The 26,033-nt window shown below is 34.8% G+C and overlaps 5 protein-coding genes across 8 annotated transcripts; 2 read left to right on the forward strand and 3 right to left on the reverse strand.

Moving 5' to 3' along the window:
• The first annotated feature begins 1,509 nt into the window (after positions 1–1,509).
• Positions 1,510–5,713, forward strand: LOC109149660 (cryptochrome-1-like). Of its 3 annotated transcripts, none has more exons than XM_019297570.1 (5): positions 1,510–2,072; positions 2,547–2,765; positions 2,971–3,677; positions 4,036–4,817; positions 5,200–5,713. In XM_019297570.1, the coding sequence occupies exons 1-5, from the start codon at positions 1,760–1,762 to the stop codon at positions 5,222–5,224; spliced, it is 2,046 nt and encodes a 681-aa protein (XP_019153115.1). In that variant the 5' UTR covers positions 1,510–1,759; the 3' UTR covers positions 5,225–5,713. The 3 variants fall into 3 exon arrangements, with proteins under 3 accessions (XP_019153115.1, XP_019153117.1, XP_019153116.1); XM_019297572.1 differs by having other exon boundaries at positions 1,511–2,072; positions 5,257–5,713; XM_019297571.1 differs by having other exon boundaries at positions 1,514–2,072; positions 5,254–5,713.
• A 1,534-nt stretch (positions 5,714–7,247) lies between these two features.
• Positions 7,248–9,247, reverse strand: LOC109149661 (5'-adenylylsulfate reductase-like 4). Of its 2 annotated transcripts, none has more exons than XM_019297573.1 (4): positions 8,915–9,247; positions 8,467–8,654; positions 8,263–8,387; positions 7,248–7,887 (listed from the first exon to the last, which is right to left on the reverse strand). In XM_019297573.1, exons 1-4 carry the CDS (start codon positions 9,113–9,115, stop codon positions 7,430–7,432), a joined length of 972 nt encoding a protein of 323 aa, XP_019153118.1. In that variant the 5' UTR covers positions 9,116–9,247; the 3' UTR covers positions 7,248–7,429. The 2 variants fall into 2 exon arrangements, with proteins under 2 accessions (XP_019153118.1, XP_019153119.1); XM_019297574.1 differs by having other exon boundaries at positions 7,353–7,881; positions 8,915–9,239.
• Positions 9,248–11,765: 2,518 nt separating this feature from the next.
• LOC109149180 (plant UBX domain-containing protein 7-like) lies at positions 11,766–12,968 on the reverse strand. The gene has a single exon (XM_019296843.1). The coding sequence runs from the start codon at positions 12,966–12,968 to the stop codon at positions 11,766–11,768; it is 1,203 nt and encodes a 400-aa protein (XP_019152388.1).
• A 5,429-nt stretch (positions 12,969–18,397) lies between these two features.
• On the reverse strand, positions 18,398–19,513 carry LOC109149181 (plant UBX domain-containing protein 7-like). The gene has a single exon (XM_019296844.1). The coding sequence runs from the start codon at positions 19,511–19,513 to the stop codon at positions 18,398–18,400; it is 1,116 nt and encodes a 371-aa protein (XP_019152389.1).
• Positions 19,514–21,427: 1,914 nt separating this feature from the next.
• On the forward strand, positions 21,428–25,885 carry LOC109149643 (T-complex protein 1 subunit beta). The gene is made up of 12 exons (XM_019297540.1): positions 21,428–21,541; positions 21,792–21,876; positions 21,979–22,035; positions 22,197–22,262; positions 22,360–22,471; positions 22,822–22,950; positions 23,120–23,191; positions 23,431–23,546; positions 23,987–24,063; positions 24,496–24,981; positions 25,106–25,421; positions 25,536–25,885. Exons 2-12 carry the CDS (start codon positions 21,871–21,873, stop codon positions 25,680–25,682), a joined length of 1,584 nt encoding a protein of 527 aa, XP_019153085.1. The 5' UTR covers positions 21,428–21,541; positions 21,792–21,870; the 3' UTR covers positions 25,683–25,885.
• The last annotated feature ends 148 nt before the right edge of the window (positions 25,886–26,033 follow it).

The raw sequence follows: 26,033 nt of genomic DNA on the forward strand, positions 1-26,033 counted from the left end.
GTTAAAAGGATCGGAATAGCTCTCAACTTGCAATAATTCATACAAATAAAGATTCTGTGCAATCTATATGTGCAAAATACAGGTTTTTGGCAGTAATTTAAAATCCAAATTTGAACATGCTACAAACCTTCCAACTTGTCAAAGAGAGAGGACTAGAGAAGCCATAGCCATCCAGCTAGCTGGGAATTCTTTGATTTTCTTTTATCGGATAAGTCTCATGCTCCGATATCATTGATATAGTGGATAAGAAACTTCATTTAAGATTTACTCATAATAATATGGTGGGAGTTTGATTTCTGTCACTAACACGCAAAAATGTATAATTTGATGTTAATTTTTGAAACTTGATTCGATTTACGTTCTCATGAACTTCAATAGTTATGGTGTGCAACCGAATGCACCATGCGCATGATGCATACGATGCAAAACGACGTCGTTTTGGCTAAAAACGCGTGTCCCACTTAAAAAAAAAAATTAGGTTCGATTGTCGGCAATAGCATTATTGTGGATATATAGTTATGAATTTCTGGATATATAGTTATGAATTTATGGATATTTAGTTCATTCATTGTGGATATTTAGTTCATTTATTGTAGATATTTACTTCATTCATTCGCTGTGGATATATAGTTATGAATTTCTGGATATATAGTTATAAATTTATGGATATTTAGTTCATTCATTGTGGATATTTAGTTCATTCATTAGGGATATTTAGTTCATTCATTGTGGATTTTTACTTCATTCATTCATTGTGGATATATAGTTATGAATTTATGGATATATAAAAATGCTATTGCCGGGAATCGAACATGATTTTTTTTTTTAAATGGGACGCGCGTTTTTTAACCAAAACGACGTCGTTTTGCATCAAATGCACCATGCGCATGGTGCATTCGATTGCACAACATAATTTGCGCATGAACTTGAGGTGGATTTATGGGCTCAGAAAATAGTCGAAACCCAGAATGTGAGTTATTGAAAAAAAAAAAAAAAAATGTTTACCCTTTTAGACAAAGATTTTGGAGATTTAAGATTAGAATAATGTATGTTGAGAAAATATAAAAATTAAAATAAAAAATTCCATATTTTAAGATTAAAAAAGAAAGAAAAGAAAAAGAAAGAAAAAAAGGTGTGGCTGCAATTTGCCCAGCAGTTTTCTTGCTACTCCCCAGTCCCCACTAAACCTTAACCAACCAACTTATCTTTGTCCCTTTCAGCCTTTCTCTCTCCTAAAGGTCTTCTTGGCTGCAAATTGAGCCAGTGGTAATTTCAAGAAAATCAAAGATTCCCCTAATAATTGGGAGAATTAATTTAAGTTACTTTTTTTTTTAGAGATAATTTACTAAACACATTCATAAAAAAACTTTTTATAATAATATTATATGGTGTTTGGGTATATTATAAAGTTGATAAATAGCAGCAAAATCAGAAAGGACTACTTTTCATTTAAAAATTCCCAAGACATACATGTGTAGACAAGTTAAAGATCCGAGCTTTATTACAAAATTTATCTAAAAAGAAAATTATCTTTATTGTTATTTATGGTCTGGAATTTTTCATGTATTGGTCAAACCAAGATTGGGGTTTGGACAGGATAAGATTTACACCCGTAATTACATACACAATACACACATCCTCTGGCCAAGAAAGACACACTGGCATGGTGTGTTGTAGGTAGGAGGAACTGAGGAAGTGTTTTTGTTGTTCTTCTTCTTCTAATCTTCTGGGCTTTTAGGGTTCTTGGAGTTCTGGAGAGATGTCAAGTGGTGGGTGCAGTATAGTGTGGTTTAGGAGGGATCTGAGAGTGGAAGACAACCCTGCTTTGGCTGCAGGGGTGAGGTCTGGGGCAATCATAGCACTCTTCATCTGGGCTCCTGAGGAAGAAGGGCACTATTATCCTGGCAGGGTTTCAAGATGGTGGCTTAAGCAGAGTTTGGCTCATCTGGATTCTTCTCTCAGGAGTCTGGGCACTACCCTAATCACAAAGAGATCTACTGACAGTGTTTCCTCTCTGATTGAAGTTATCAAGTCTACTGGTGCCTCTCACCTCTTCTTCAACCACTTATATGGTCAGTTTCTATGGATCATCTCTTTCTGCTTTCTGGCTTCCTTGTTTTTGTGTTTTGGTTTTCTTCATCTTTGTTGAATATATGAATCATGGTTCCCTTTTGTCATTTGGTTTCTCTAGGTTTAGGTAATGTAATCTATTGATTGATTCACATTGATCTATCTATCATCAGAACATGGGGTTTTGTCATTTCTTCTGGTGCTAAATTGCAACCTTGGCATGTCAAAAATTGTGTTTTTTGAGTACTTTCTGGCTGCAGATTTGCTGTTTTTCTGTTACCATTTCGAATCTCCTATAAACTGTGTTGTAAACTTGTAATTTGTAAAGGACACTGGGAATTTGCAGATTGTCATATCCTGTTATGGTTGTTGAAAATTTAATCAAGGAGATGGTGGTTCCTTTAGCCTTTTCATAGACTGTATGTATATGAAGCTAATAGGGGTAATTAACGTTGTTTTGTTTGATGTTATGTTAGATCCGTTGTCGCTTGTTAGGGATCATCGTGCAAAGGAAATTTTAACGGCTCAAGGTGTGACTGTGCGCTCCTTCAATTCTGATTTGCTGTATGAGCCCTGGGAAGTTGTGGATGATGAAGGTCACCCTTTCACAACCTTCAGCGCTTTTTGGGATAGATGCCTTAGCATGCCTTATGATCCCGAGGCTCCACTTCTCCCTCCTAAACGGATTGTTTCTGGTGCGTTTTCAATGTTTTTTTGCATGTAATCAGCTATCAGCTAACGACCAATTTACCAAACATCTTTCTACAATCAGCTAATGCTAAACCCACTAACACAATCTGCTATCAGCTAACAGCTATTTACCAAACACCATTCTGGGCAATTTGAAGTTGAAGTGAATGCTGAAATTCTAAAACATTATATGTATATTGTGTGTTGTAGGTGATGTGTCTCGATGTCCTTCAGTAAACTTAGTATTTGAAGATGAATTGGAGAAAGGAAGCAATGCACTTCTTGCTCGGGCATGGTCCCCTGGTTGGAGGAATGCTGATAAGGCATTAACAGCTTTTATAAACGGGCCATTGATTGAGTACTCACAGAACCGAAGAAAGGCTGATAGTGCAACAACCTCATTTCTTTCCCCGCATTTACACTTTGGGGAAGTAAGCGTTCGGAAAGCATTCCATCTGGTTCGAATGAAGCAAGTTCTCTGGGCCAACGAAGGGAACATAGCAGGCGAAGAGAGTGTGAATCTGTTCCTCAAATCCATTGGGCTGAGAGAGTATTCGAGATATATGAGCTTTAACCATCCATACAGCCACGAAAGGCCTCTCCTTGGTCATCTAAAGTACTTCCCATGGGTAATTAACGAGGGCTACTTTAAGGCGTGGAGGCAAGGCAGAACTGGTTACCCTCTCGTGGATGCTGGTATGAGAGAGCTCTGGGCAACCGGCTGGCTACATGATAGGATACGCGTTGTAGTTTCTAGTTTCTTTGTCAAAGTTTTGCAGCTTCCATGGAGATGGGGAGTGAAGTACTTTTGGGATACTCTATTAGATGCAGATCTCGAGAGTGATGCTCTCGGTTGGCAATACATCTCTGGCACCATACCCGATGGCCGCGAATTAGACCGCATTGATAATCCACAGGTATAAACTGATAGATGAATTTACACGTTTACATTCTTGTCGTCAGTGTTGCAAAAATCGCAATAATCGGCGCCTAAGCGCTAGGCTGTCGGCCTCCTAGGCGGTCCCAGGCGCCTAGCGATTTTTTCAACATTGCTTGTCGTACGGCTTATTGACCTTCTTGTTGGTTTACCTCCTTGTGATCCTTTGCTGGCTAGGGTGGGTAGGGTTTACCCACGCCCTCCCTCGGTTGTGTGCATTAGAATCAGGCTGCAATACAATTCTGCATCGGTTTTCATTTTCTTGTGTTTTCATATTGAGGAAAATGTACAATTCTGAATGCCATGATTTCGTGTCTTTTTTTTTTTTTTTTTTCCAGTTTGAAGGTTACAAATGTGACCCGAATGGGGAGTATGTACGTCGGTGGCTTCCTGAACTTGTTCGGCTTCCAACCGAGTGGATTCACCATCCCTGGAACGCCCCGGAATCTGTTCTGCAAGCAGCTGGGATTGAGCTAGGATCCAACTATCCTCTCCCGATCGTTGGAATTGATGCAGCAAAAGCGAGGCTACAAGACGCCCTTGCACAGATGTGGCAGCTCGAGGCAGCTTCGAGAGCTGCAATCGAGAATGGTATGGAGGAAGGACACGGGGACTCGACCGACTTCTCGCCAATCGCATTCCCTCAAGACATGCAAATGGAGACGAACCACGAACCAGTTAGGAACAACAACAACAATCCTGCCACTATCCGGGCTGATGAAGACCAGATGGTTCCCAGCATTACTTCCTTTTTCAGGGACGAAGAAGAGAGCTCGATGGACCTCACAAACCCGGGCGTGGATAGCAGAGCCCAAGTGCCAATAACTGCAGCTCAAATGAGGAACAATACAGGCCAAACTGTTATCCAAGCAGCTCGAAACATCAACACCAACGCCCCGCCACAACCTAATATACGCAGAAGGAATTCTGAAGACTCCACTGCTGATTCTTCCAACAGCAGCCGGGGCGTCGTCCCAGTATGGTCCCCCTCGAGCACGAATTACTCGGATCAATTTGCTGGCGATGACAACACCACCATTGGCACCACCAGTACCTCTTATTTGCAAAGGCATCAACAGCCTCATCAGCTAATGAACTGGCAACGGTTGCCCCAGACAGGGTAAGTAAACTATGAATCTTTAACTGTCAAGATCAATTCAAGATTAGTAAACAATATATATATATATATATATATATATATATATATATATATATATATATATATATATATATATATATATATATATATATATATATATAATGATACATAGTGTTGAGCATATAACCATTAATGTGCAATCCAACTATCAGCTTAGACTTTTAGTTGAGATAGAGCACATGCTTCACTTTGGTATCATGGTATCAGAACCATGCCAAAGGTCATGGGTTCCGCACACATGAGGGGGCGTGTTGAGCATATAACCATTAATGTGCAATCCAATTATCAGCTTAGGCTTTTAGTTGAGATGGAGCACATGCCACAGGACTTATTCTTTGTGCAGCATTTGTAGTTCCCTCGGGCATTAGTAATCTTTAGGTTCTTTTGAACTTGATAGCAGGTGATTGGTTTACGCGTGGCACGACAAAAATCCAGGAATGGGAGAATCAAGATATCGGGATAACAAGGTCATTCAGACAATGAATCTGCACGCACGCAGTGGATCATGTACTGTACTACTAAGTCTAGCCTGATCAGAACAGTCAATTTGTGTGTATATTAGCGGATTGGATTGGATCAGGTGATTCTTTTTCGTGTTTCTGGTTCCTGTTGTATCATATCGTAGGGGTTCTACTGCATAGTATATATACACATTCTATAAGGCCAAATAATCATCAAGTTGGCTGGGAGTTCCTGTAATAAACTCAGGTTTGTGCCTCTTCATTTTTGGCTTGATTGCATATGTTATTATGTGATCTTCTTTATCATACAATCATGGGGTTTATAGATATAGGAACAATGTTTTGACTGTTGTACATGTGTTTCAACCAAACTGGAAGTTAACTTTTGATGAACTATGTGTGCTTGCCATGTCTGTTTTTAGTTGTTTTCAGTGTACATTCATACAGCTCTGTGGACATGGCACACAATTTGTTGTGGCAACATTCAACTTGCTTGCATTTCTGAGTTTTTTAGCCAATTAGGGTCTTCAAATTTAAGATTTGACGGGCTCTAAGCAACACGTAGACCATATCTCTCAAGGGATGTAGAGATTTAAGTATTTAACCTTGTGTATGGGATCAATCCTGATACAAAATTAGATAATATGTTCTGTCACCGATAGTTAGACTGCACATTTATGTTTATGTATTATATATATGCTCAACAATAATAATATTACAATTGAATGAATTGACTGAATTGAGTGATATACTAATTGTTGCTTTAAATAACGTGATTAACAATGAATTATTACAGTACTTCCCGATTATGGAACGCTTAACCAAATCGTTTACCCTCACTTGTATACAATTAACATTTTCGGTATGGAATAATTATTGCAAAAATAAAAATAAAGAACCAAGGGGCGTGGGAATAAACTAGAAGTATTTTAAAAGTGTAATTGTAAAGAAATGAAAGCTTTCGTTTAAGTAAAAGTTTTAAATTTTATAAATAAAATTCAAGTAGAATTCAGTTTAATTTCACATTAGTGAAGATATCAGATATTATATGTCTAAAAGAAGTTTTTCTTTTTCTTTTTCTTTTTAGAAATCGAAAAAAGGGTTCTTGATTACAAATTTTCGGGATATTTTAGCTTAGAGACATGCATTTAATGAAATTATGACAGTTCAGTCTAACAAAATTAGATGCAATTTAATATGAAAAGCTCTAGAAAAAAGTGGGAATATTTTGATATTCGATATTTTCAACCAAACACAGCCTATCCACTCTTCCAAGCTTGGTGTCCAACCACGTGTACACAGCACAGTACACAATACATCAAACATAGTTCAAATAGACCATAAAAATGTGCTAAGCATCTTGTGCTGAATTAAGCATATCTGTGATTCTCCTTAGAAAAAGTTACAGGATCAAATCTTAGATATATTATCAAAGATTTTTGTCGAGAACGTAAACTCAATCCATAGAGTCTTCTTAGTATAGTTCACTATTTTGTTAAGGTAATTTACCAAATCAAATCATCCAGCAATCTGCATTTCTGCAGTAATTTTGAATACTCAAGCCAATTTTGGCATACAATTCAATTTTTGCTCAACTTTAAAGCAAAAACATTGCAGGCCCTTACCAAAGTTTCATTTCTGTCATTCTTGCCTGTTGCACTATGTTAAAAGCACATTAAAACCTTCAAAGCAAGTGAATGGTTTGGGTTATGCCAGAAAAAGACAGGAAAGCACCCAATCTTTTGAAGCACTAATCAAATGGTTAACTCTGCAGCCTCAGAGTCAGAGATATCCAAGCCAACATAATTATATTTCTTTGAATACATATATACACATTTCATGTTAGTTGTTACTCTACATGGATATTGTTTTTGGAGGAGTGAAGAATGGGGCTGGAGAGAGAGAGAGAGAGGTATACAGAGTGAACATAAATCTAAAATCAAAAGTTAGCTAAATGATACATACATACATTTGAACACAATAATGGTGGCATTATTCTTTTAATGGTGTATAAAAGAAGTGATATACAAGTATACAACACACAATCCAATTGAAGGGTAGGCTGAACATTTATAAAGAAAATATGTTGTTTAGATTTAGCCATCAAATTAATCAGTGAGTAGAACTTACTGCTACTGCCCGACTTGAGCTTGCATCTCCTATTGAAACAGAAGCCAAAGACTTGGATGCCCATGCCTTGGCATTCATAGCTCCTTCCTGCAGATTACTTCTCTTACATGGTTCCTTCAAAGAATTAAAGAACTGTACTGCTCGGCTTGGGCAAAGCTGAGGATATTCCCACGAGCTTCTTGTCCTCAGATTTAAAATGCATCTCCTGGAGGCTCGAGAAAACCTGCACACAGCTGGGAAAATGACGTAAAGCAACCTCATAAGAACGAATGCAGTTGCCAAGGCCAAATATGTCTCCTGCCGAAGAAAGTTCTGAGGTGATCTTGACCAGGAGAACGGGCAGCTTTCCTGCTCACTACCACCATCCCTGTGTTTATTTGAGGAACATCTGATCTTGTCCAGAGATATGTTATCCTTTGATGATGTCTCGGCACCTATTTCTCCAGAAAGAAATACAAACATAGTAAGAACACTCAACATTCTGGCTATCATGCAATAACTGGACAAGATCAGAGGTCAACAAAATGAAAACAACAGAATATGAAGCTGGTTTAAGAACTAAGAAGGTTATCCTCCATAGTCAATGAATTACATTACATCTGTACCACAGCAGCTTTGCTGATCATATATCATATAATCCATATATAAATGTATAATCTGACTGTCAAATTAAACTTTTACAGCAGCTTTGTTGAGCGTAGAGTGTAAAAATGTAAATGTACAATCTCTCTTTCAAAATAAACTTTTACACATCCTTCAATTTATTACGAGCAATGGAGAAAGGTCTTGGATTTCAAAAAAAAAAAAACTCTTACCTGTAAGATCACCATAGAAATCAACCAGAGAATCAAGACTCCGGGAGCCATGATAACGAAAGCGCATTGTAGAATTCATAAGGAACAAAGTAGGGAACCCAATGACTCCATATTTTGAGAGGGTACTGAAAGTAGTCAAATTCCTGATTATCAACACATAAATGCAGAGTGATTATAGCTATAAATAATTACTGCTGCTCAGACCTCGGTTTAATGGCTGATTCTTCAATTGCAAAATGAGGAACCCAGGGAAGCAACGAAGATACAACAGAAAATATTGGTTTAAACTTCCTGGAGAAAGGGCACCAAGAAGCGTAGAAGAGCAAAGCAACATAATCATGCGATCTCCTATGAACCACATCCAGTGCCCTCTGCAATGATTTCTCATCTCCCTTCACCATACATATAAGCAAACCCATCATTTATTCATTTTTTCATAACAATAAACGCATCATTTACAGCAAAGCCAAAGATCAAAACCTTTTCAACTAATTTCCAAACAAGTAAAAAAACTAAAAGGAGTAACAAATCAGAAAATTACTGTAAATAATGAAATGCATGATCAAATTGCTATAATAAATTATACTTTTTATTTAAAAAAAAAAAAAAAAACAGTAAAAAATACAAATTTTACTTGCATAAATTTGTGCACCTCGATTACAGCGGTGGAGCATGAAGATTTGATTTCATCTATCGAACATGTAGAATCCGGGAGGGCGAAAATCCAGTCCTTAGCCGAATACTTTGAGCAGCAGAGGGCGGGGAACGGCGCAGTGAGAGTGTGAGCGCAGGTTAGCCTCCCGACGATCATCAGCAGAGCCATTCCCGCTCTCCATTCTCTCAATCTCGCCATTCCAGAATTAAAGTATAATCCAGTAAGAATTGACCTCGATCACAATTGGGAATGGGGCCTAAATCCTGTAAAGAGATACTCGTGTCGCTGATATAACGGAAAAGGTGAAGCGACAGCTCAGCGCATATTAGCGTTGAGGCTCGGGTGTCCAATCCGAGAATAATTTCCCTTTTTTAATACAGGAGACAAATTATTAGGCAACAAATCAACAATGTATATTTATGATAAATAAATGATAATGTTTTTATTCACAACAGAAACTCGTATTCACTGGGGCGTTTGGTTGGATATAATTAAATTGTAATTGAATTAAAATCTCAATTACATTATTTTGTTGGATCGTATTACAATTTACTCTTTTGATGAATTGTAATTCAATGGTAGTGGGAAATGAAAAATATATAAGAAATGACAAAAGTATCATTGGTTATTGTTATTATTATTATTATATATTATATATATACTAGTAATAATTGTCGCGTGCGATGCACAAACTATTATTAATTTAAAAATGTTGATTTTAAAATTTATTGTTACTTGTATTATACTCCGTAATTTGAATTTGAATTTTTTTGAAAGAATTTTTGAATTTGAAATAACTACTTTAATTATATAACTAACGTATCTAAATAAAATTTGTACATAAAATAACATGCGATGTTTGTCAAAAATCTCCACAAAAAATTTACATTTGAAAAAGATTATTTATGTAAGAACTATATTTATTTTATATCTACCAGGACTATGTGGTCTAATGGTATCCGAGTTGGACTTCCATTTGGAAGATTATGAGTTCAAGCCTTAGTGGAGGCGTTATTGGTTCTTTGTGTTTCAGTAGGTTGAGAAAGTATATGAACAGATACTACAATGTAATAGAGCCAGTAACTTTCCAAAAAAAAAAATATTTATTTTATATCTAATTTATCCTCTTTATATATGTGGAGTCAAATTGATTATAACTGAAGAAATATATACACAATTTATATTAAATATAAAACTTTATCAATAAATTTAAATAAAACTTGTAAATAAAATAACAAGCGATATTTGTCGAAAATCTCCACAAAAAAATTTATTCATTTGAAAAATATTATTTATGTAAGAACTATATTTATTTTATATCTAATTTCTCCTCTTTATATATGTAGAGTCAAATTAATTATAATTGGGGTTTAAATTAATATATACACAAATTATATTAAATATAAAACTTTACCTATAAATTTGAACACAATAAATGTTTTTCCATACTTCATTATGCTTTAATATAGAGAGATATAGAGCTATAATAATAAAAAATAGAGTTAATACCTCATTACCTCCAATGGTCCTCCGAATATTAGCAATTGACTAGTTGTGGTCATCCAAGATTTAAATGACCTTCAATGGTCCTCCAGGTTTTAAAAAATAACCACTCATCATGGTCCTTTAAGGACGTCTCGTGGTGATTTTAAACTCGAGTTTTTTTTTTTTTTTTTTTTTTTTTTTTTTTTTTTTTTTTTTTTTTTTAGAATTAGGACCACGAGTGGTTATTTTTTTAAACATGAAGGACCATTGGAGGTCATTTAAAACTCGGATGACCACAACTGGTAAATCGTTAATACTCGGAGGACCATTGGAGGTATTAACTCTAAAATATAATTTATAAAATATAAATACACATAATAACTTCAAAAAAATATGTATAAATACATCTACCCTCACAATTAATGCATTCATACTTGCTAATCTTGTTTATATCAAAATGCATTCACACTTTTGAGGAAAAATTTTGTGGTTAGATTCCGCTTTATTATGTATAATATAAAGAAGATAAATATATTACACAATAACATTTTAGTCTTTATACCACTTATTTTCTTCTCATTCCTAATATTTTTATTCACCTCTACCAAACAATGTACGTAATTTGAAAGAAAATATAAGACAATGAAAAATAATAATTTATTAAATTTAGGTATAAGGTTTATAAAGTTTAAATATGGAGACAAAAAACATTCATAGTTGGTAGAAATAAAAGTTTAAAATTGTGGGGTTGATGGTTCGATTTCAACTATTTAATTTGAGAATTTTTTTATTTTATTTTTTTTTACAAAAAGTCCTAAAATTAAAAAGTATAAAAGTTCATAACTTTTGAAAACACTGTTAAAGACTTAAAAGTCTTAATCGAATATCACTCACTTTTAAAACTCTTTAAAAATATTGATTGAATATAATATGACTTTTAAAGACTCCTTCAAAATTTGAATTGAATATTTCCAAACTTTTAAAGTTCATCAAAGTCTTTAAAAACTTATGAAAGGCAGAATTGAATACACACCCTTAGTTTATATGTTGAACAAAAAATAATAAAAATAAAAACGCCGTGTCATGTTATATCATTCATGTTGAAGCATGAAAATCCGGCCTATTTTACAAATAAATGTTTAATTTGAATTGATTCAAAAGCAAAATATTAGGAGTTAATTAATGATCATGAAAACTCAACTTATGCAAAGATTTTATAAAACAAAAAATAAACTATTATAGTCTGTATAACATTAATAGAACTATAAGATATTCTGTTTCCATAAAAAATATATATATATATATATATATATATATATATTATTATTAGATATTCAACATATATATCTTCAATTAATCCCAATTAAGTTACTATAATCATGGAGCTACTGATGCCTGATTCCTCAAAGCTCATTTGAGTTTTATAGTCCAGAACAACCCTTGGCGCTCCGGGGACACCCGCCTGCATCAACCGGAATGGCTTTGTTCCGACGTGGAGATGGCAGAAAGACCACAACAACTGAACCGGATCACTGCGCAAAAACCTCCTTTGAGGCCTTCGCCCGTCAGGTAGCCGAATTCCAACTCTACAAACCAGATTTGCGTCACTCATCAATGGCGGCTCTTCAGGGAGATCGGGATAATAATGCATGACGTCATCCTCTTTCTTCGTCTCAGTCATCTCATTTACCATGCCTGCTACTTCTCCTTCTCCTTCCTTCTCTTCTTTAGCTTCTCCTTCTCCTTGTTTTTCTTCTTTAGCTTCGATCTGGACTCGGCGGCGTTTATTGCAGTAGCTTGCGAGATAATCTTGTTTTTCTTCTTTAGCTTCGATCTGGACTCGGCGGCGTTTGTTGCAGTAGCTTGCGAGATAATCGGACGGCGTTTGATCCAAAAACGGTTGAAGACCTTCCAGCAGGAAAGTATCAGGTTGAACCGTTCCGGTCCAGGATTTCATATTCCGACCGGTGATAGGGTCAATCACCAGAACCGCCGGCAGGGAAGTGAGGTTGTAGTAGGTGCAGACCTTCCGGCCTTCCTCCGTGCCGTGGTCGTACTGCCAGAAAACGAAGGTGCTCCTGATTATCTGCGCGACGGATTCGTCGCCCCAAATATCGCGGTTGAGAACGTGGGAGGCGAATTCTCCGGCGGATTGCACGTTAACAATAAGCCATCTGTCCAGATACCTAGCTTCCCCCTTCGAGCCCTCGAAGGATCCGTAGTACATCAACTCGTAAGGCGGCCGATACAAAGCCGCGAGATCCGTTGCTCTATTCCCGCCATTGTTGGAGGAAGAAGATCCCCGCCATAAATCTTCCACCATCGCCGAGGGTGCGTCTCCGTCGAGAAACGTTTCCCTTCGAGAGTTCGACGGTGGCCGCGCACTACCGCCGCCAATATCTGACGGTGATAGGGGCGGCGGCTGTTCCAATACTCCACCGCTTGTGAAAAAGAGTGAAAGTGCTTCGTCAAGCATCCCGCCTGTGGCATCAAGGAATTGCCTTGCCGTGTCGGGAGAGATGCCGACGCCGGCGACCTCAAGAAAGGAAGCAACTATATCCGCCATTAGAAGATTGATCAGAAACCTTGCAGTAGATCAGATGAAGATATGAGAGATCAATTAACATGGGAATTTATTTATAGTTTATTTATAGGTAATATAATGCTGTTCCATCTAATTTTAGGATTCCGATCGATCCTTTCCCGTTTTGAATTAAGCATAAGAATCATAAACCCAATACAACTAGGAGTAATTAAAATTTATTAAGTTATAATACTAGTATTTGCACCCGTGGGATGCACGGAATGTATTTATTATAATATATGAATTATAAATTTGTTTTATATTTGATAGTGTAAATTTTATTGTTGAATTAAAGTTTGTATGAATATTTTTGAATTGAATTAATTGGTCTCATTATCTTTATGTATAGTAATTTAGCTATAGAATTTTTTTTGTAACGGAATATATACGTAAGATGTGGATAACGGAATATATACGTAAGATGTAGATATGTAACAATTTTGTTATATTGGTGCAAGAAGAATACATAATATAACTGTTTTGAATTACACATTGTTGAAAACTTATATGTAGACGACATTAGTAGTAGTAACAGAAGTTTGTCTATCCTCGTTTAGAGCTAATTAAAACCTTAAGGCCATTAGGATGTGAGTGATTTGGGAAAGCACCACGTACAATTCACCGTGATTAAAGACTGGTTTTTTCAATAAAAAGCGAACGTGAGTTAGTGTTTGACCCTGGCTTTTGTTGATAGTCATTGCATATGCTAGCATCAAAGATAATTGTTTACGCTGTAGCTTGAATGGCAATCTCGTATCAGAAGGGGTGAGAGACATTCGTGGTATAAGAACTTTGTTTCCATGCCATGTTGCATTAATTATTCTTGCTTTGACAATATGATCCGCCAATCTTGTAACGATGGGGCACGTATCATTGCAAAGACCAAGAGAGTGGTCTATGTTCTGCAGTAACATAACATGTGCACCAACCTTTATTGTCAATGAATGATTAGGAAGTTCAGACAATCTCAAGCTATTTAAAATTTCAGGAGTATGTACTTGTGAGAGATTATCACAATCTGATTCTGCCTTACACAAAGAGTCACAGCTTAAATACGTCCGACCTTCTGCAGTGTTCATGTCACACATATACTGATTAATTTGATCAACATCTAAAGTCGGTGAGAAGATCGCTCGTCCTTCTAGGTGCGACTCTTCTAGCATTCTATACTTCGCGGTTGAGAAGATGCTTTCAACTATAGTTGCAATTGGATCAGGTCCGCACTTCAATAATAATAATAATAATAATAATAATAATAATAATATTTTGTATAAGGGTAGTTATGTCTTTTACACATATATTCCATTTCTATTCCGTAAACCAACCAAACACTAGAATAACATTCCTAAAGTCTATTCATTCACCGAATCAAACAATATAATACAATTTATATTTTATTCCTTACCTATTTCATTCCATATGGAATAATATTCCTATTCCTTCAAAATTCATTCCGCGAACCAAACGTGCCAATTAAAGAGAAAGTGGAATAGAAACGATAGTATCCATAATTTAGTAGGAAGATTGTGTAATTAAAGATTATAAGATTTCATGGTTTTGCATTACTTTGAATATGCATCTGTTTTATTCGTTTATTCACACAATGTTCGTAAGTGAAATTATAGTTTAAAAAATATTACAAAAAAAAAATTATTAACTGAGAATAAAAACGGCCCGAAATTTAGACCAATTGAAATATGAAATGACTATTAATAATTGACTGAAAATTAAAAATGATTCCAAATTCACTTAAAGGCAAAAAAAAAAATGAAATGATCACACCGCCCAAACAATAGTATAGGTAAATTTGTAAAGTAATTTGTTGTTAATAATTTACTGAAAATATTTAAAAATGAATCTGCTATTAATAATTAACTAATCGACTAATTGATATGTATTTAAAATTAATAATTGACTGGAAATATCCAAAAAAAAAAATCGTTATTAATAACTAACTAATTAATATGTATTAAAAATAATAATTGACTGAGAGTCTGAGAATTAAAAAAAATGACATAGAAATTATACCAATTGAAAAACGAAATGAATATTAGTACTTGATTAAAAATTAAAAATGATACCAAATTGACTAAAATGAAAAAAGAAATGGTCATACCGTCCAAACAATAGTATATGTTAATTAGAAAAATGAATATGTTATTAATATTTGACAAAAAATATTATAAAAAGAGTTTGTTATTAATAATTAATTAATTCATATGTATTAAAAAAAATTGACTGACAACATATATGACAAAAAAATTAGACCAATTGAAAAAGAAAATGATAATTAATATTTGATTAAAAAAAATTACAAATTGACTCAAATGAAAAAAGGAAATTGTCAGATTGTCTAAACAATAGTATAGGTAAATTGAAAGTGGAACCTGTTATTAAAAAATAATTGACTGAGATTAAAATGACACGGAATGTATAAATTATGAATATATATTGGCAATTATATTAATTTTTTAGTACTGGCAATTATATTAATTATTATTGTATAAACTAATTGATATGTATTAAAAATATTTGGCTGAGAATAAAAATGGCACGAAAATTAGACAAATTGAAAACGAAAATGAATTAATAATTGACACAGAATTTAACATACATGATTTTAGGATATAACTCACTGAATATAAAATGATCACGAACTCACTAATTCTCTACTATACTTTTAATTCATCTCTGCTATTTCTCAACTTTCTCTGTATTGTTTAATAATGGAGACAAGTAGTCAAATTTTGCCACTGCCTCTCATCTATCTCGTAGGACAAGGAAAAGTTCTATTAGGTCTCGATCAATGTGTTGTTATTTGTCCAGGGAATATCAACGCACAGTTGTCAACCACCAAACACTAGAGTGTTTATTTCATGACTCCATGATAGATATTGCATTATTTTTGCATTTTTTAAAACATACATCACTGTATTTTTTAGTGATATTAGATTAATATCAATCAATATTAATATTTATGTTGTATGTTGTATGTTGAACAATCATACTTTAATATACATCATCACCAAAATTTATCACATAATGAATTTGTTCTCCACATAATATAATCACATTTTTTTTACTCATAGAATATAAAATTTATATTATTTATTTATTTATTAGTATTATACTAATGCTATAGTTGAGATTCATACTATAATTTACACACATACTCATACTGAATATACTCAGATATAATGAATTTGTTAATAAATCTACACATAATGAATTTGTTAATATATCTACATAGAAAATATATATTTTATATAAATAAATTAAAATAGCAAATGATTTCTATAACTAAGATATAAAATCTCTAAAGTTTCAGCATCAGATGCGTACATCTACACATTGGCTATTAATTGAGCAATTATTTTTTTGAATTCAAGCAATGATAACATCATAGAATACAATCGATCTAATTCAATTCTTCCATTCTTCAATAGCATTATATAATATTCGATGTTATAATTTATATAATTGTATATCGATCCAAATATTTTTCAAATATCATAACAAATATATTTCATGCATCACACGGGTGAAAATACTAGTTACATATAAAAAGTAAATCGCACGTAGCATTGTGGACCCTGGATCAAAACGACGTCGTTTTGGTATTTATGCTTTAACATATTTTGTAATTTCTCGTTTCTCATGTTTCAATACAAATTTTAATTTATTATATGTACATAATCAATACTCTTAAGATACATAATTTTATAACACGAGACACACAAACTCATAACATAAAACACATACACATGTTATATATTTACTTATTCTCAAATCTGATTTATGTCATATATGCACATAATTTCACAATACAATACATAAATTTGTAAAATAAGACACACAATATATTGTGTGTTACACAACTTCTAATATATTTCATGTACATAATTCGTGCATTTAAGGTACAGAATTGCATAACATGAAACACAGCAACGCATAACACAAAACACAAAAACACATGTTATATTTACTTTATTTTAGGTACATAATCCATAAACTTAAGGTACAGAATTGCATAATATGAGATACATAAACGCATAACAAAAGACACATACACATACTTTATAGTAAAAAAAAAAATATAGTGTAATGTGATTGAACAACAAATGGTTGCTGTCAAAATAAAAATTCAAAATCACGTATAAGATCTGGGTCCACTAAGTAATGCATTACGAATCTTGTAACCCATTAATATTGTTGTGCTAAGTGAGGCTTTTATAGTGAGTAATGGGTTACAAATTTTCATTTTCACCTAAAAATATTGCATGTTGTATTACGTGAGACTTTATAAACAAACTTTGTACTATGGAGTATTATAAAACTAACTATTGAAAAACAAGCTAAGTATCCGTAAAGAAGAATATATCCTTAGATTTAATGAACTACTCATTCCAAAAACTTTATACCATACACTCCACATCATGTAATAAATTGTTTCATGTTCGTTTATTTAAACATTGGAATTCCACATGCAAAACATTAGTTTAATGTTGAAAAAAAAACAACAAAAACAGGTTTCAAAAAAAAATTTAACAATAATGTGTGATGGGTCATGTTATATCATTCATGCATGTTGAAGCATGAATATCCGGCCTATTTTACAAATAAATATTTAATTTGATTCAAAAGCAATTTATTAACCGTATTGAGTATATAATATATAAATATGTTTGAATTTGATAGGTCAATCATATGTTGTGGATAAAAAAGAGACTATATATGATCCACGTATTGCTTGAAACCCATCAAAAGCCACACATAATTCAATTAACAGGGCGTTTGGTTGGAGGGATTTTAAATTCCCTTCCCACTTAATTCCCACTTAATTCCAAAGGCCATTAAATTTCGTAGTTTGGTTGGAGGGAATTGCAATTCCCCAATTTTCATGGAATTAAAATCCCAGGTCCCCCCTTGGTATTTTAATTCCTGGGAAAAAAAAGATAGTGATGAGTCAAAATTACCCCTTCCTTTTTTAACCTAAAATTAATGTCTAACAACAATAATGGACATTTTTGACTTTATACTACTTATTCCCTTTCAATTCCCATGTATACCAAACATTGGAATTGAAATTCCCAGTAATTCTATTCCTATCAACCAAACACTGGAATTTAAATTCCCACTTCATTCCCAGTAATTCAACTCCCATGGAATTACAATTCCTTTCCCACATAATTCTCCCTCTCCAACCAAACACCCTGTAATAGTTGTATTAATAATCATGAAAACTCAAATTATGCAAAGATTTTATAATACTAAAAATAAACTATTCTAGTCCGTAACATTAATAGAAGTATAAGAAGTATAAGATCGAAGTATAAGATCGAAGTATAAGATATTCTGTTTCAAAAATTAAAAATAAAAAATTATAAGATATTCGATCAACATATATATCTTCAATCCCAAGTTACTATAATCATGGAGTTACTTATGCCTGATTCCTCAAAGCTCATTTGAGTTTTATAGTCCAAAACAACCCTCGGCGCTCCGGGGACACCCGCCTGCATCAACCGGAATGGCTTTGTTCCGACGTGGAGATGGCAGAAAGACCACAACAACTGAACTGGATCACTACGCAAAAACCTCCTTTGCAGCCTTCTCCCGTCAGGTAGCCGAATTCCAACTCTACAAACCAGATTTGCGTCACTCATCAATGGCGGCTCTTCAGGAAGATCGGGATAATGCATGACGTCATCCTCTTTCTTCGTCTCCATCTCCGTCTCATTTACCATGGCTGTTTCTTCTTCTTCTACTTCTTCTACTTCTTCTTTGGCTTCGATCTGGTCTCGGCGGCGTTTGTTGCAGTAACTTGCGAGATAATCGGACGGCGTTTGATCCAAAAACGGTTGAAGACCTTCCAGCAGGAAAGTATCAGGTTGAACCGTTCCGGTCCAGGATTTCATATTCCGACCGGTGATATGGTCAATCACCAGAACCGCCGGCAGGGAAGTGAGGTTGTAGTAGGTGCAGACCTTCCGGCCTTCCTCCATGTCGTGGTCGAACTGCCAGAAAACGAAGGTGCTCCGGATTATCTGCGCGACGGATTCGTCGCCCCAAATATCGCGGTTGAGAACGTGGGAGGCGAATTCTCCGGCGGATTGCACGTTAATAATAAGCCATCTGTCCAGATCCCTAGCTTCACCCTTCGAGCCCTCGAAGGATCCATAGTACATCAACTCGTAAGGCGGACGATACAAAGCCGCGAGATCCGTTGCTCTATTCCCGCCATTGTTGGAGGAAGAAGATCCCCGCCATAAATCTTCCACCATCGGTGCGGGTTCGTCTCCGTCGAGAAACGTTTCCCTTCGAGAGTTCGACGGTGGCCGCGCACTACCGCCGCCAATATCTGACGGTGATAGGGCCGGCGGCTGTTCCAATACTCCACCGCTTGTGAAAAAGAGTGAAAGTGCTTCGTCAAGCATCCCGCCTGTGGCATCAAGGAACTGCCTTTCCGTGTCGGGAGAGATGCCTTCGCCGGCGACCTCAAGAAAGGAAGCAACTATATCCGCCATTAGAAGATAGATCAGAAACCTTGCAGTAGATTTTTAGCAAAAAAAAAAAAAAAGAAACCTTGCAGTAGATGGAGATATGAGAGATCAATTAACATCGGAATTTATTTATAGTTTATAGGTAATGCTGTTCCATTTAATTTTAGGATTCCTTTCCCGCTTTGAATTAAGCATAAGAATCATAAACCCAATACAACTAGAATTAATTAAAATTTATTAAGTTATATTAATTATTAATTATTAATATTAATTATATATGTTAAAAGCTCATTAATTAATGTGTTTCCCATACACTACTGGAAAACTAGTTATTACCCATCATTTTAAAAATAAATTATTTAAATTTTCATCTTTTCTTTTTAAATTGCCAACTGAGTTTATTATTTAATTTGAAAGTGGTGAAAATTTTAACCACCTAGTTAATATATAGTAAACAATGTTTGAGTTAGAAAACAACTTACTTTTGATAGTATATAATAAAGAATCATTATTATTATTATTATTATTATTATTTTGGTACAGAAAGAGGAGCTATAAAAGCTCCAGAAAAGGTTAGGAGATTCTTCTTGTTGAGACGGAGTTGGCATCACGAGTCAGAAATCCTTGAATCCCATCCGGTGGATGAATCAGAACTGAGGGTCCCCAAGAAGAATGTTGACCCGGGTTGGCCAAAAAGTCGGCACATTGATTCCTTTCTCGGAGGACATGTATAAGGTCGAAATCATGGAAGTTTCTCATCATATTCTTACAGTCCATAATTATAGTACTGGCTTCCGGTCTTAAATCCGAGTTATTTTTAAGCGCTTGGATTAAACAGAGTCCGATTCTGCTAAAAGATTCGTGAAACCTCTATTCTTGGCAATCTTGATGCCTTCCCTAAGCCCCCATAATTCAGCTATGAAGCTGTTCGTATTGCCAATATTTGTAACAAAGCCTACAATCCAGTTGCCTTGATGGTCCCCAATAACGCCACTTGCGCTTGCCATTCCAGTGTTAGAATCATTATTATTTTTAATTGTACATTATTCGTTCCTAATTGTCAATATATAAGAAAAACTATGACCACGTTTGGTAACATAGTTAACCTTATCATGTAAATTTGATTTATTTGACCACTATTTGTTGTTTGACTTGATTAAACATTCAATATAAGTGTTTGATTAATTAACTTTTTGTAATAGCTTATTGCTCTAAAATGCTAATATGCAAAAAACTACTTAAAATAACTATCACTAATTATCAAATATCTTTCTACAATCAGCTAATACTATCAATTACTCAAACCCACTAATCTAATTAGCTAACAACTATTTACCAACCACCCTATAAGTAATAACATGTACAACACTTGTCAAATTTCTCACACTCTCATGTTAATATGGGAGAATGCGTGGCTATAGGTTGGTATTGAGTTTGCTAATAGACAATGATCTTATTTGATAATATAGTTAGTTTATTAGTTAATTTTGACTTATTCCAGTACTATTAGTTGTTTGACTTGGTTAAACAATAACATGAATGTTTGATTAATTAGTTTTTAGTAACAACTATTGCTCAAAAATGTTAAAATTCAAAAGCTGCTAAAAATAGTCTTTTTCGATTAATTTTTTTAAAAAATTATTTTGTATGTAATCATCTATCAGTTAACAACTAATTTACTAAACATTTTTCTACAATTAACTAGTCAAATTCACTAACCAGTATTTACCAAATTACTAATCAATGGAAAGGCAAATTTCTAACACAAATGTGGATTTTTGTTTCCCTTTTCGTTTTTGACGTTATTGGGCCCGGGCCGAATGAAAAGTCCAGAATGATATAGTCATTTTGGCCCACGGGGTTTAAAATCTGACAATATTTTAGATGGCAACTTTACCCTCGTAAAGTCCAGGAAATTACAACCACACCAATCGTACCCTCAAAACCCCGCCTCTCGAGATTCTTCCATTTCGCTATAGTCGCTACCTAGTTAGTACTGACGCTTCTTCGTCGTCGACGAGATTTAGCTCATCCGCCGGCGCCGCCGTTCAGGTGATCTTCCCCAACTGTCTTTCTACGAGCTCACTTTTTATTTCTAGCTTTTAACTCTTCAGCAAGTCTTCTGAAACCAAATTAAATGGTTCAGTAGTAGTTTTACTGTAATGTAATAACCTCATGTTTATGCAGTTCTGTTTAGGAGCACATTTCATTTGGTAGAATATAGTGTAAACTGTAAAACTTTAAAATCCTGATCTCTGTTTGATGAAAAGTGATAGATATTTTATGTTATTTTCATTTTCAGATCGCAGTTATTACAACTTGAGCTTGATTTTCCATTTCGTACTTTTTGGCGCGTGTTTCCACCTGTAATAGGGTTTCTGATGGCGGTATGATCATTGTACTTCATATAATGTTACCATCTAGTTTGTCAGATTAGTATGTTGTTGTTGTTGGTTTTTTTTTTTTCCTGAAATTTCTTATTTCTGAAGGCTCACAAACTTCTGAAAGATGAAGCTACTGAAGAAAAGGGCGAGAGAGCAAGAATGGTAAGCCTTTTCTCTAGGAAGTAGTAAATGCTTCGGTGTTATTTACTTTTGAGGTACTCTTGAGGGAAAATAACATGGCATAATATGCTTTTGTTTTCTTGCCACTTGCAACAATTATTTACTTTTATTCATAGTTTAATTTGTTGTGCTGTTGTGGTTAGGCATCCTTTGTGGGGGCAATGGCAATTGCTGATTTGGTGAAAACAACCCTAGGTCCAAAGGGAATGGTAAGATACACTTCCAAACTGTTTGCAGCAGCTTTATAATTTTCCAGAAATTTTGAAGTATGGGTTGAAGTGTTACAATTTTTGTTTTCCTTAACAGGACAAGATTTTGCAGTCAACAGGCAGGGGTCACAGTGTTACAGTTACAAATGATGGTGCAACCATCCTTAAATCCCTTCATATAGACAACCCTGCTGCCAAAGTTCTTGTTGGTATCCTTAATACTGGAATTTTGTTACTCCGTAGTTTTTTTCTTTTTTTTTTTGGTACTTTGGGTTAGGTGACGATGATACAATGCTTGGGTATTTGGTCCCCTCTTTGTTCTATATCTCATTTTTTTTTTTTAATGATGATTGATAACTAATTTTCCATTTACGTAATAAACATAGTTCACAACTTAGTCCTCTTTAGAGAGGAGATCCAGTATTCTAGTAAGGTGTTAGAATTCAGTCTTTTTTTTTTTGTTTGTTTGTTTTTGAGAATAATTCACAGTCTATTATGCTGAGGAAATAATAGGAGAATATAGTTTATCAACTTTGGTGGATCTTAACAACTTTGTCAGACATCTCTAAAGTCCAAGACGATGAAGTTGGTGATGGTACAACTTCAGTAGTTGTTTTGGCTGGTGAACTTTTAAGGGAGGCAGAAAAGCTGGTAAATTCAAAGATTCATCCAATGACAATTATTTCAGGTTTGTTTCATACTAAATGATTTATATGTTCAGGACTTGTCACACGTACATATCACTTGGCATTTACTATTTACAGTTATCCTTTATGTTTTGTAATTTTTCATTTTTGCAGCATGTTAATGGTGTAGCCTCATCAATTATGTTTGTCTGTTTTCATTGTATATCTTAGGTTTCCGCATGGCAGCTGAATGTGCACGCGATGCATTGTTAGAAAAGGTTGTTGATAACAAACAAGATGCAGGTATATATTCTTGGGTCATGTTATCAATTAAAATAAAGAAGCTTCTTTGATCTGTTTTATCTTCAACTTCTTTTTCCCGGTCATTTGAATTCAATAAAATGTGAATCCTAAGACTGAATAGAGTGAATATTCATGCTATGATGATGGGTCTACAATCTCCCGTTTTGTTGGTTATTCTTTTTAGTTTCTGTTTATTTTTTTGTGACTGCTCTTTTTTGTGGTGCTGTGTTCAAATGCAGAGAAATTCAGAGTAGACTTGATGAAGATTGCAATGACTACTTTAAGTTCCAAGATTTTGTCTCAAGACAAGGAGCATTTTGCCAAGCTGGCTGTTGATGCTGTTATGAGGTTGAAGGTATATTAATCTTCATATATTTTGGCATTTTCTTGTTAAGTTGCTAGATCTTTGTTTTTCAACCTTAAACCCCCTCCCCTACCCACCAAAAATAAAATAAATTATAGCAGATTTTGTGAACCTGTTGGTGTAAAATTTTAACTTTGTTAGGACAGAAATCTATTTGAATGTGGAGTGTGGACTAATCTATCAATATTAGGCCTTTTGTTTTGTTTTGTTTTGTTTTGTTTGTTGTAGTTTTTTGTTGTTGTTGTTGTTGTTGCCATTATTTAATCTTGTTTATCATACTCTTGGAGGTGTATATATCACTCTTTTCCTTTCTCACTTAATAATTTTCTATGGGTATTCGATCACTTCTTTTTTGGGTAACATTTGATTATCTGTTGTGAACTTGGTGTAATAGTAGTAGTTGAAAGTGTTGCATTTGTTTGATATGACAGGGAAGCACCAATCTTGAGTCAATCCAGATTATTAAGAAGCCTGGAGGTTCACTTAAAGACTCATTCCTAGATGAGGGGTAAGCAACCTAGGCTTGGTAGTTTTGTAATTTTGTTATTCTAACTGTTATGATGCCCTGAGTCCTTCATGAATGACTGGTCCTATTGTGTACATGCAATTTAGTTGATAGGCTTGCCATCTGGATAGATAATCCTCATTTGCTAACTAATTGCAATTTGCAAGTGCCCTATTTACACCTTTACGGTCGAGGTTTCTTTTGGTCATGATAAACTATTTTAAAGTCCCTTTGTTAGTGTTTGTTTACTTTAAATGGGAATTCTCCGGGCCATTCGTATCTTTAGCTGACTTGCATAAAGTTCAAAGGCATTTAAAGTCCGTATTTTCTTAATTTTGTCAAGTATACTTGATAGTCTTCAATCCACCTTTTTTGCTACATGTTGAAATGCTTATTAACATATTAGTTGTTTTTAACACTTGGTATTATTTGTAGGTTTATTCTGGACAAAAAAATTGGCGTTGGCCAACCTAAACGAATTGAAAATGCAAAGATCTTGGTGGCTAATACTGCAATGGATACTGATAAGGTAAAGATTTATGGTGCACGTGTTCGTGTTGACTCAATGGCTAAAGTTGCTGAGCTAGAAACAGCTGAAAAGAACAAAATGAGGGAGAAGGTGGAAAAGATTATTGGCCATGGAATCAACTGTTTTGTTAACAGACAGCTGATCTATAATTTCCCAGAGGAACTTTTTGCTGATGCTGGGATTCTAGCTATAGAGCATGCTGATTTTGATGGTATTGAGCGTCTTGGTTTAGTCACTGGTGGTGAGATTGCATCAACCTTTGACAATCCAGAGTCTGTTAAGCTAGGGCATTGTAAACTTATCGAGGAGATCATGATTGGTGAGGACAAGCTTATCCATTTTTCTGGGGTTGAGATGGGCCAGGCATGTACAATCGTCTTGAGAGGCGCAAGGTACTTGATAGTAAACTCAGTTTTCTAAAGATATATGTTGTATTATTTAACAGCAAATCATGTCTCCCTTGAGAAACTAGAGGTGGTTGTGTAGCTCTAAACCATTCTTCCTATTCTCCTGCAGCCCTCATGTTCTAGACGAAGCTGAAAGATCCCTGCATGATGCCTTGTGTGTACTTTCACAGACCGTGAATGATAGTAGGGTATTACTTGGTGGTGGATGGCCCGAGATGGTAATGGCTAAGGCAGTAGATGAACTGGCCAAAAAAACTCCTGGGAAAAGATCTCATGCAATTGAAGCTTTCTCACGGGCACTTTCGGCCATTCCAACAACCATCGCTGACAATGCTGGTCTGGACAGTGCTGAACTTATTGCTCAACTCCGTGCTGAACATCAGAAGGAAGGATGCACTGCCGGGATTGATGTCATCACTGGATCTGTGAGTAACATTCAAAGATTTTTATTTTTTTTTGATGCGTTGTTCTACAAATGTAGCTACTATATGCAAATTCAAATTCTTCCACTCACACTTTACATGTGGCTCCATTGACAGGTTGGAAATATGGCAGAACTGGGCATATCGGAGGCATTCAAAGTCAAGCAAGCAGTATTGCTCTCTGCAACTGAGGCTGCTGAGATGATTTTAAGGGTGGACGAAATCGTAACTTGTGCACCTCGGCGGAGAGAAGATAGAATGTGAAACAGGAAGGCTGCTGCTATAGGTGCTTTCTAGTGTCAAATTGGTGATTGAGTTTTTGTACCTGCGACTATGAATGGCCTTTAAGTGCCTAGATTGTTTGTTTACCTTCCTGCAATTTAGTTTTGTATTGAAGAAATATTGTGGCAAAGATAATCTGCTCTTGCATGTTTTGTTCTATTGATTTCTCATTGGAGTTAAAGTTACATGGGGAAATTAACCTCCTATTACTTAAACCGTTCATCTTCATTATACTATTGCTTAAATCGATTATTAAATTTGTATGACTAAGCATTTGTCAACTTTCTTGTTTTTTCGAGTGACTAGAAAAAATTGTCACGATCAACTAATAGT

The sequence above is a fragment of the Ipomoea nil genome, unplaced genomic scaffold, assembly GCF_001879475.1.
Source record: "Ipomoea nil cultivar Tokyo-kokei standard unplaced genomic scaffold, Asagao_1.1 scaffold2159, whole genome shotgun sequence".
Classification (NCBI taxonomy): Eukaryota; Viridiplantae; Streptophyta; class Magnoliopsida; order Solanales; family Convolvulaceae; genus Ipomoea; species Ipomoea nil.

Bases quoted from the DNA above. Each gene is read 5' to 3' on its own strand.
- LOC109149660 (XM_019297570.1), top strand. From the start codon at position 1,760: ATGTCAAGTGGTGGGTGCAGTATAGTGTGGTTTAGGAGGGATCTGAGA. The intron at 2,073-2,546 runs GTCAGTTTCTAT...ATGTTATGTTAG, and splicing joins CTTCTTCAACCACTTATATG to ATCCGTTGTCGCTTGTTAGG. The intron at 3,678-4,035 runs GTATAAACTGAT...TTTTTTTTCCAG, and splicing joins ACCGCATTGATAATCCACAG to TTTGAAGGTTACAAATGTGA.
- LOC109149180 (XM_019296843.1), bottom strand. From the start codon at position 12,968: ATGGCGGATATAGTTGCTTCCTTTCTTGAGGTCGCCGGCGTCGGCATC.
- LOC109149661 (XM_019297573.1), bottom strand. From the start codon at position 9,115: ATGGCGAGATTGAGAGAATGGAGAGCGGGAATGGCTCTGCTGATGATC. The intron at 8,655-8,914 runs GTGCACAAATTT...TGTATGGTGAAG, and splicing joins GCTCCACCGCTGTAATCGAG to GGAGATGAGAAATCATTGCA. The intron at 8,388-8,466 runs GTCTGAGCAGCA...GACTACTTTCAG, and splicing joins GAATCAGCCATTAAACCGAG to TACCCTCTCAAAATATGGAG.
- LOC109149643 (XM_019297540.1), top strand. The intron at 22,472-22,821 runs GTATCCTTAATA...CAACTTTGTCAG, and splicing joins TGCTGCCAAAGTTCTTGTTG to ACATCTCTAAAGTCCAAGAC. The intron at 22,951-23,119 runs GTTTGTTTCATA...TGTATATCTTAG, and splicing joins TCCAATGACAATTATTTCAG to GTTTCCGCATGGCAGCTGAA.
- LOC109149181 (XM_019296844.1), bottom strand. From the start codon at position 19,513: ATGGCGGATATAGTTGCTTCCTTTCTTGAGGTCGCCGGCGAAGGCATC.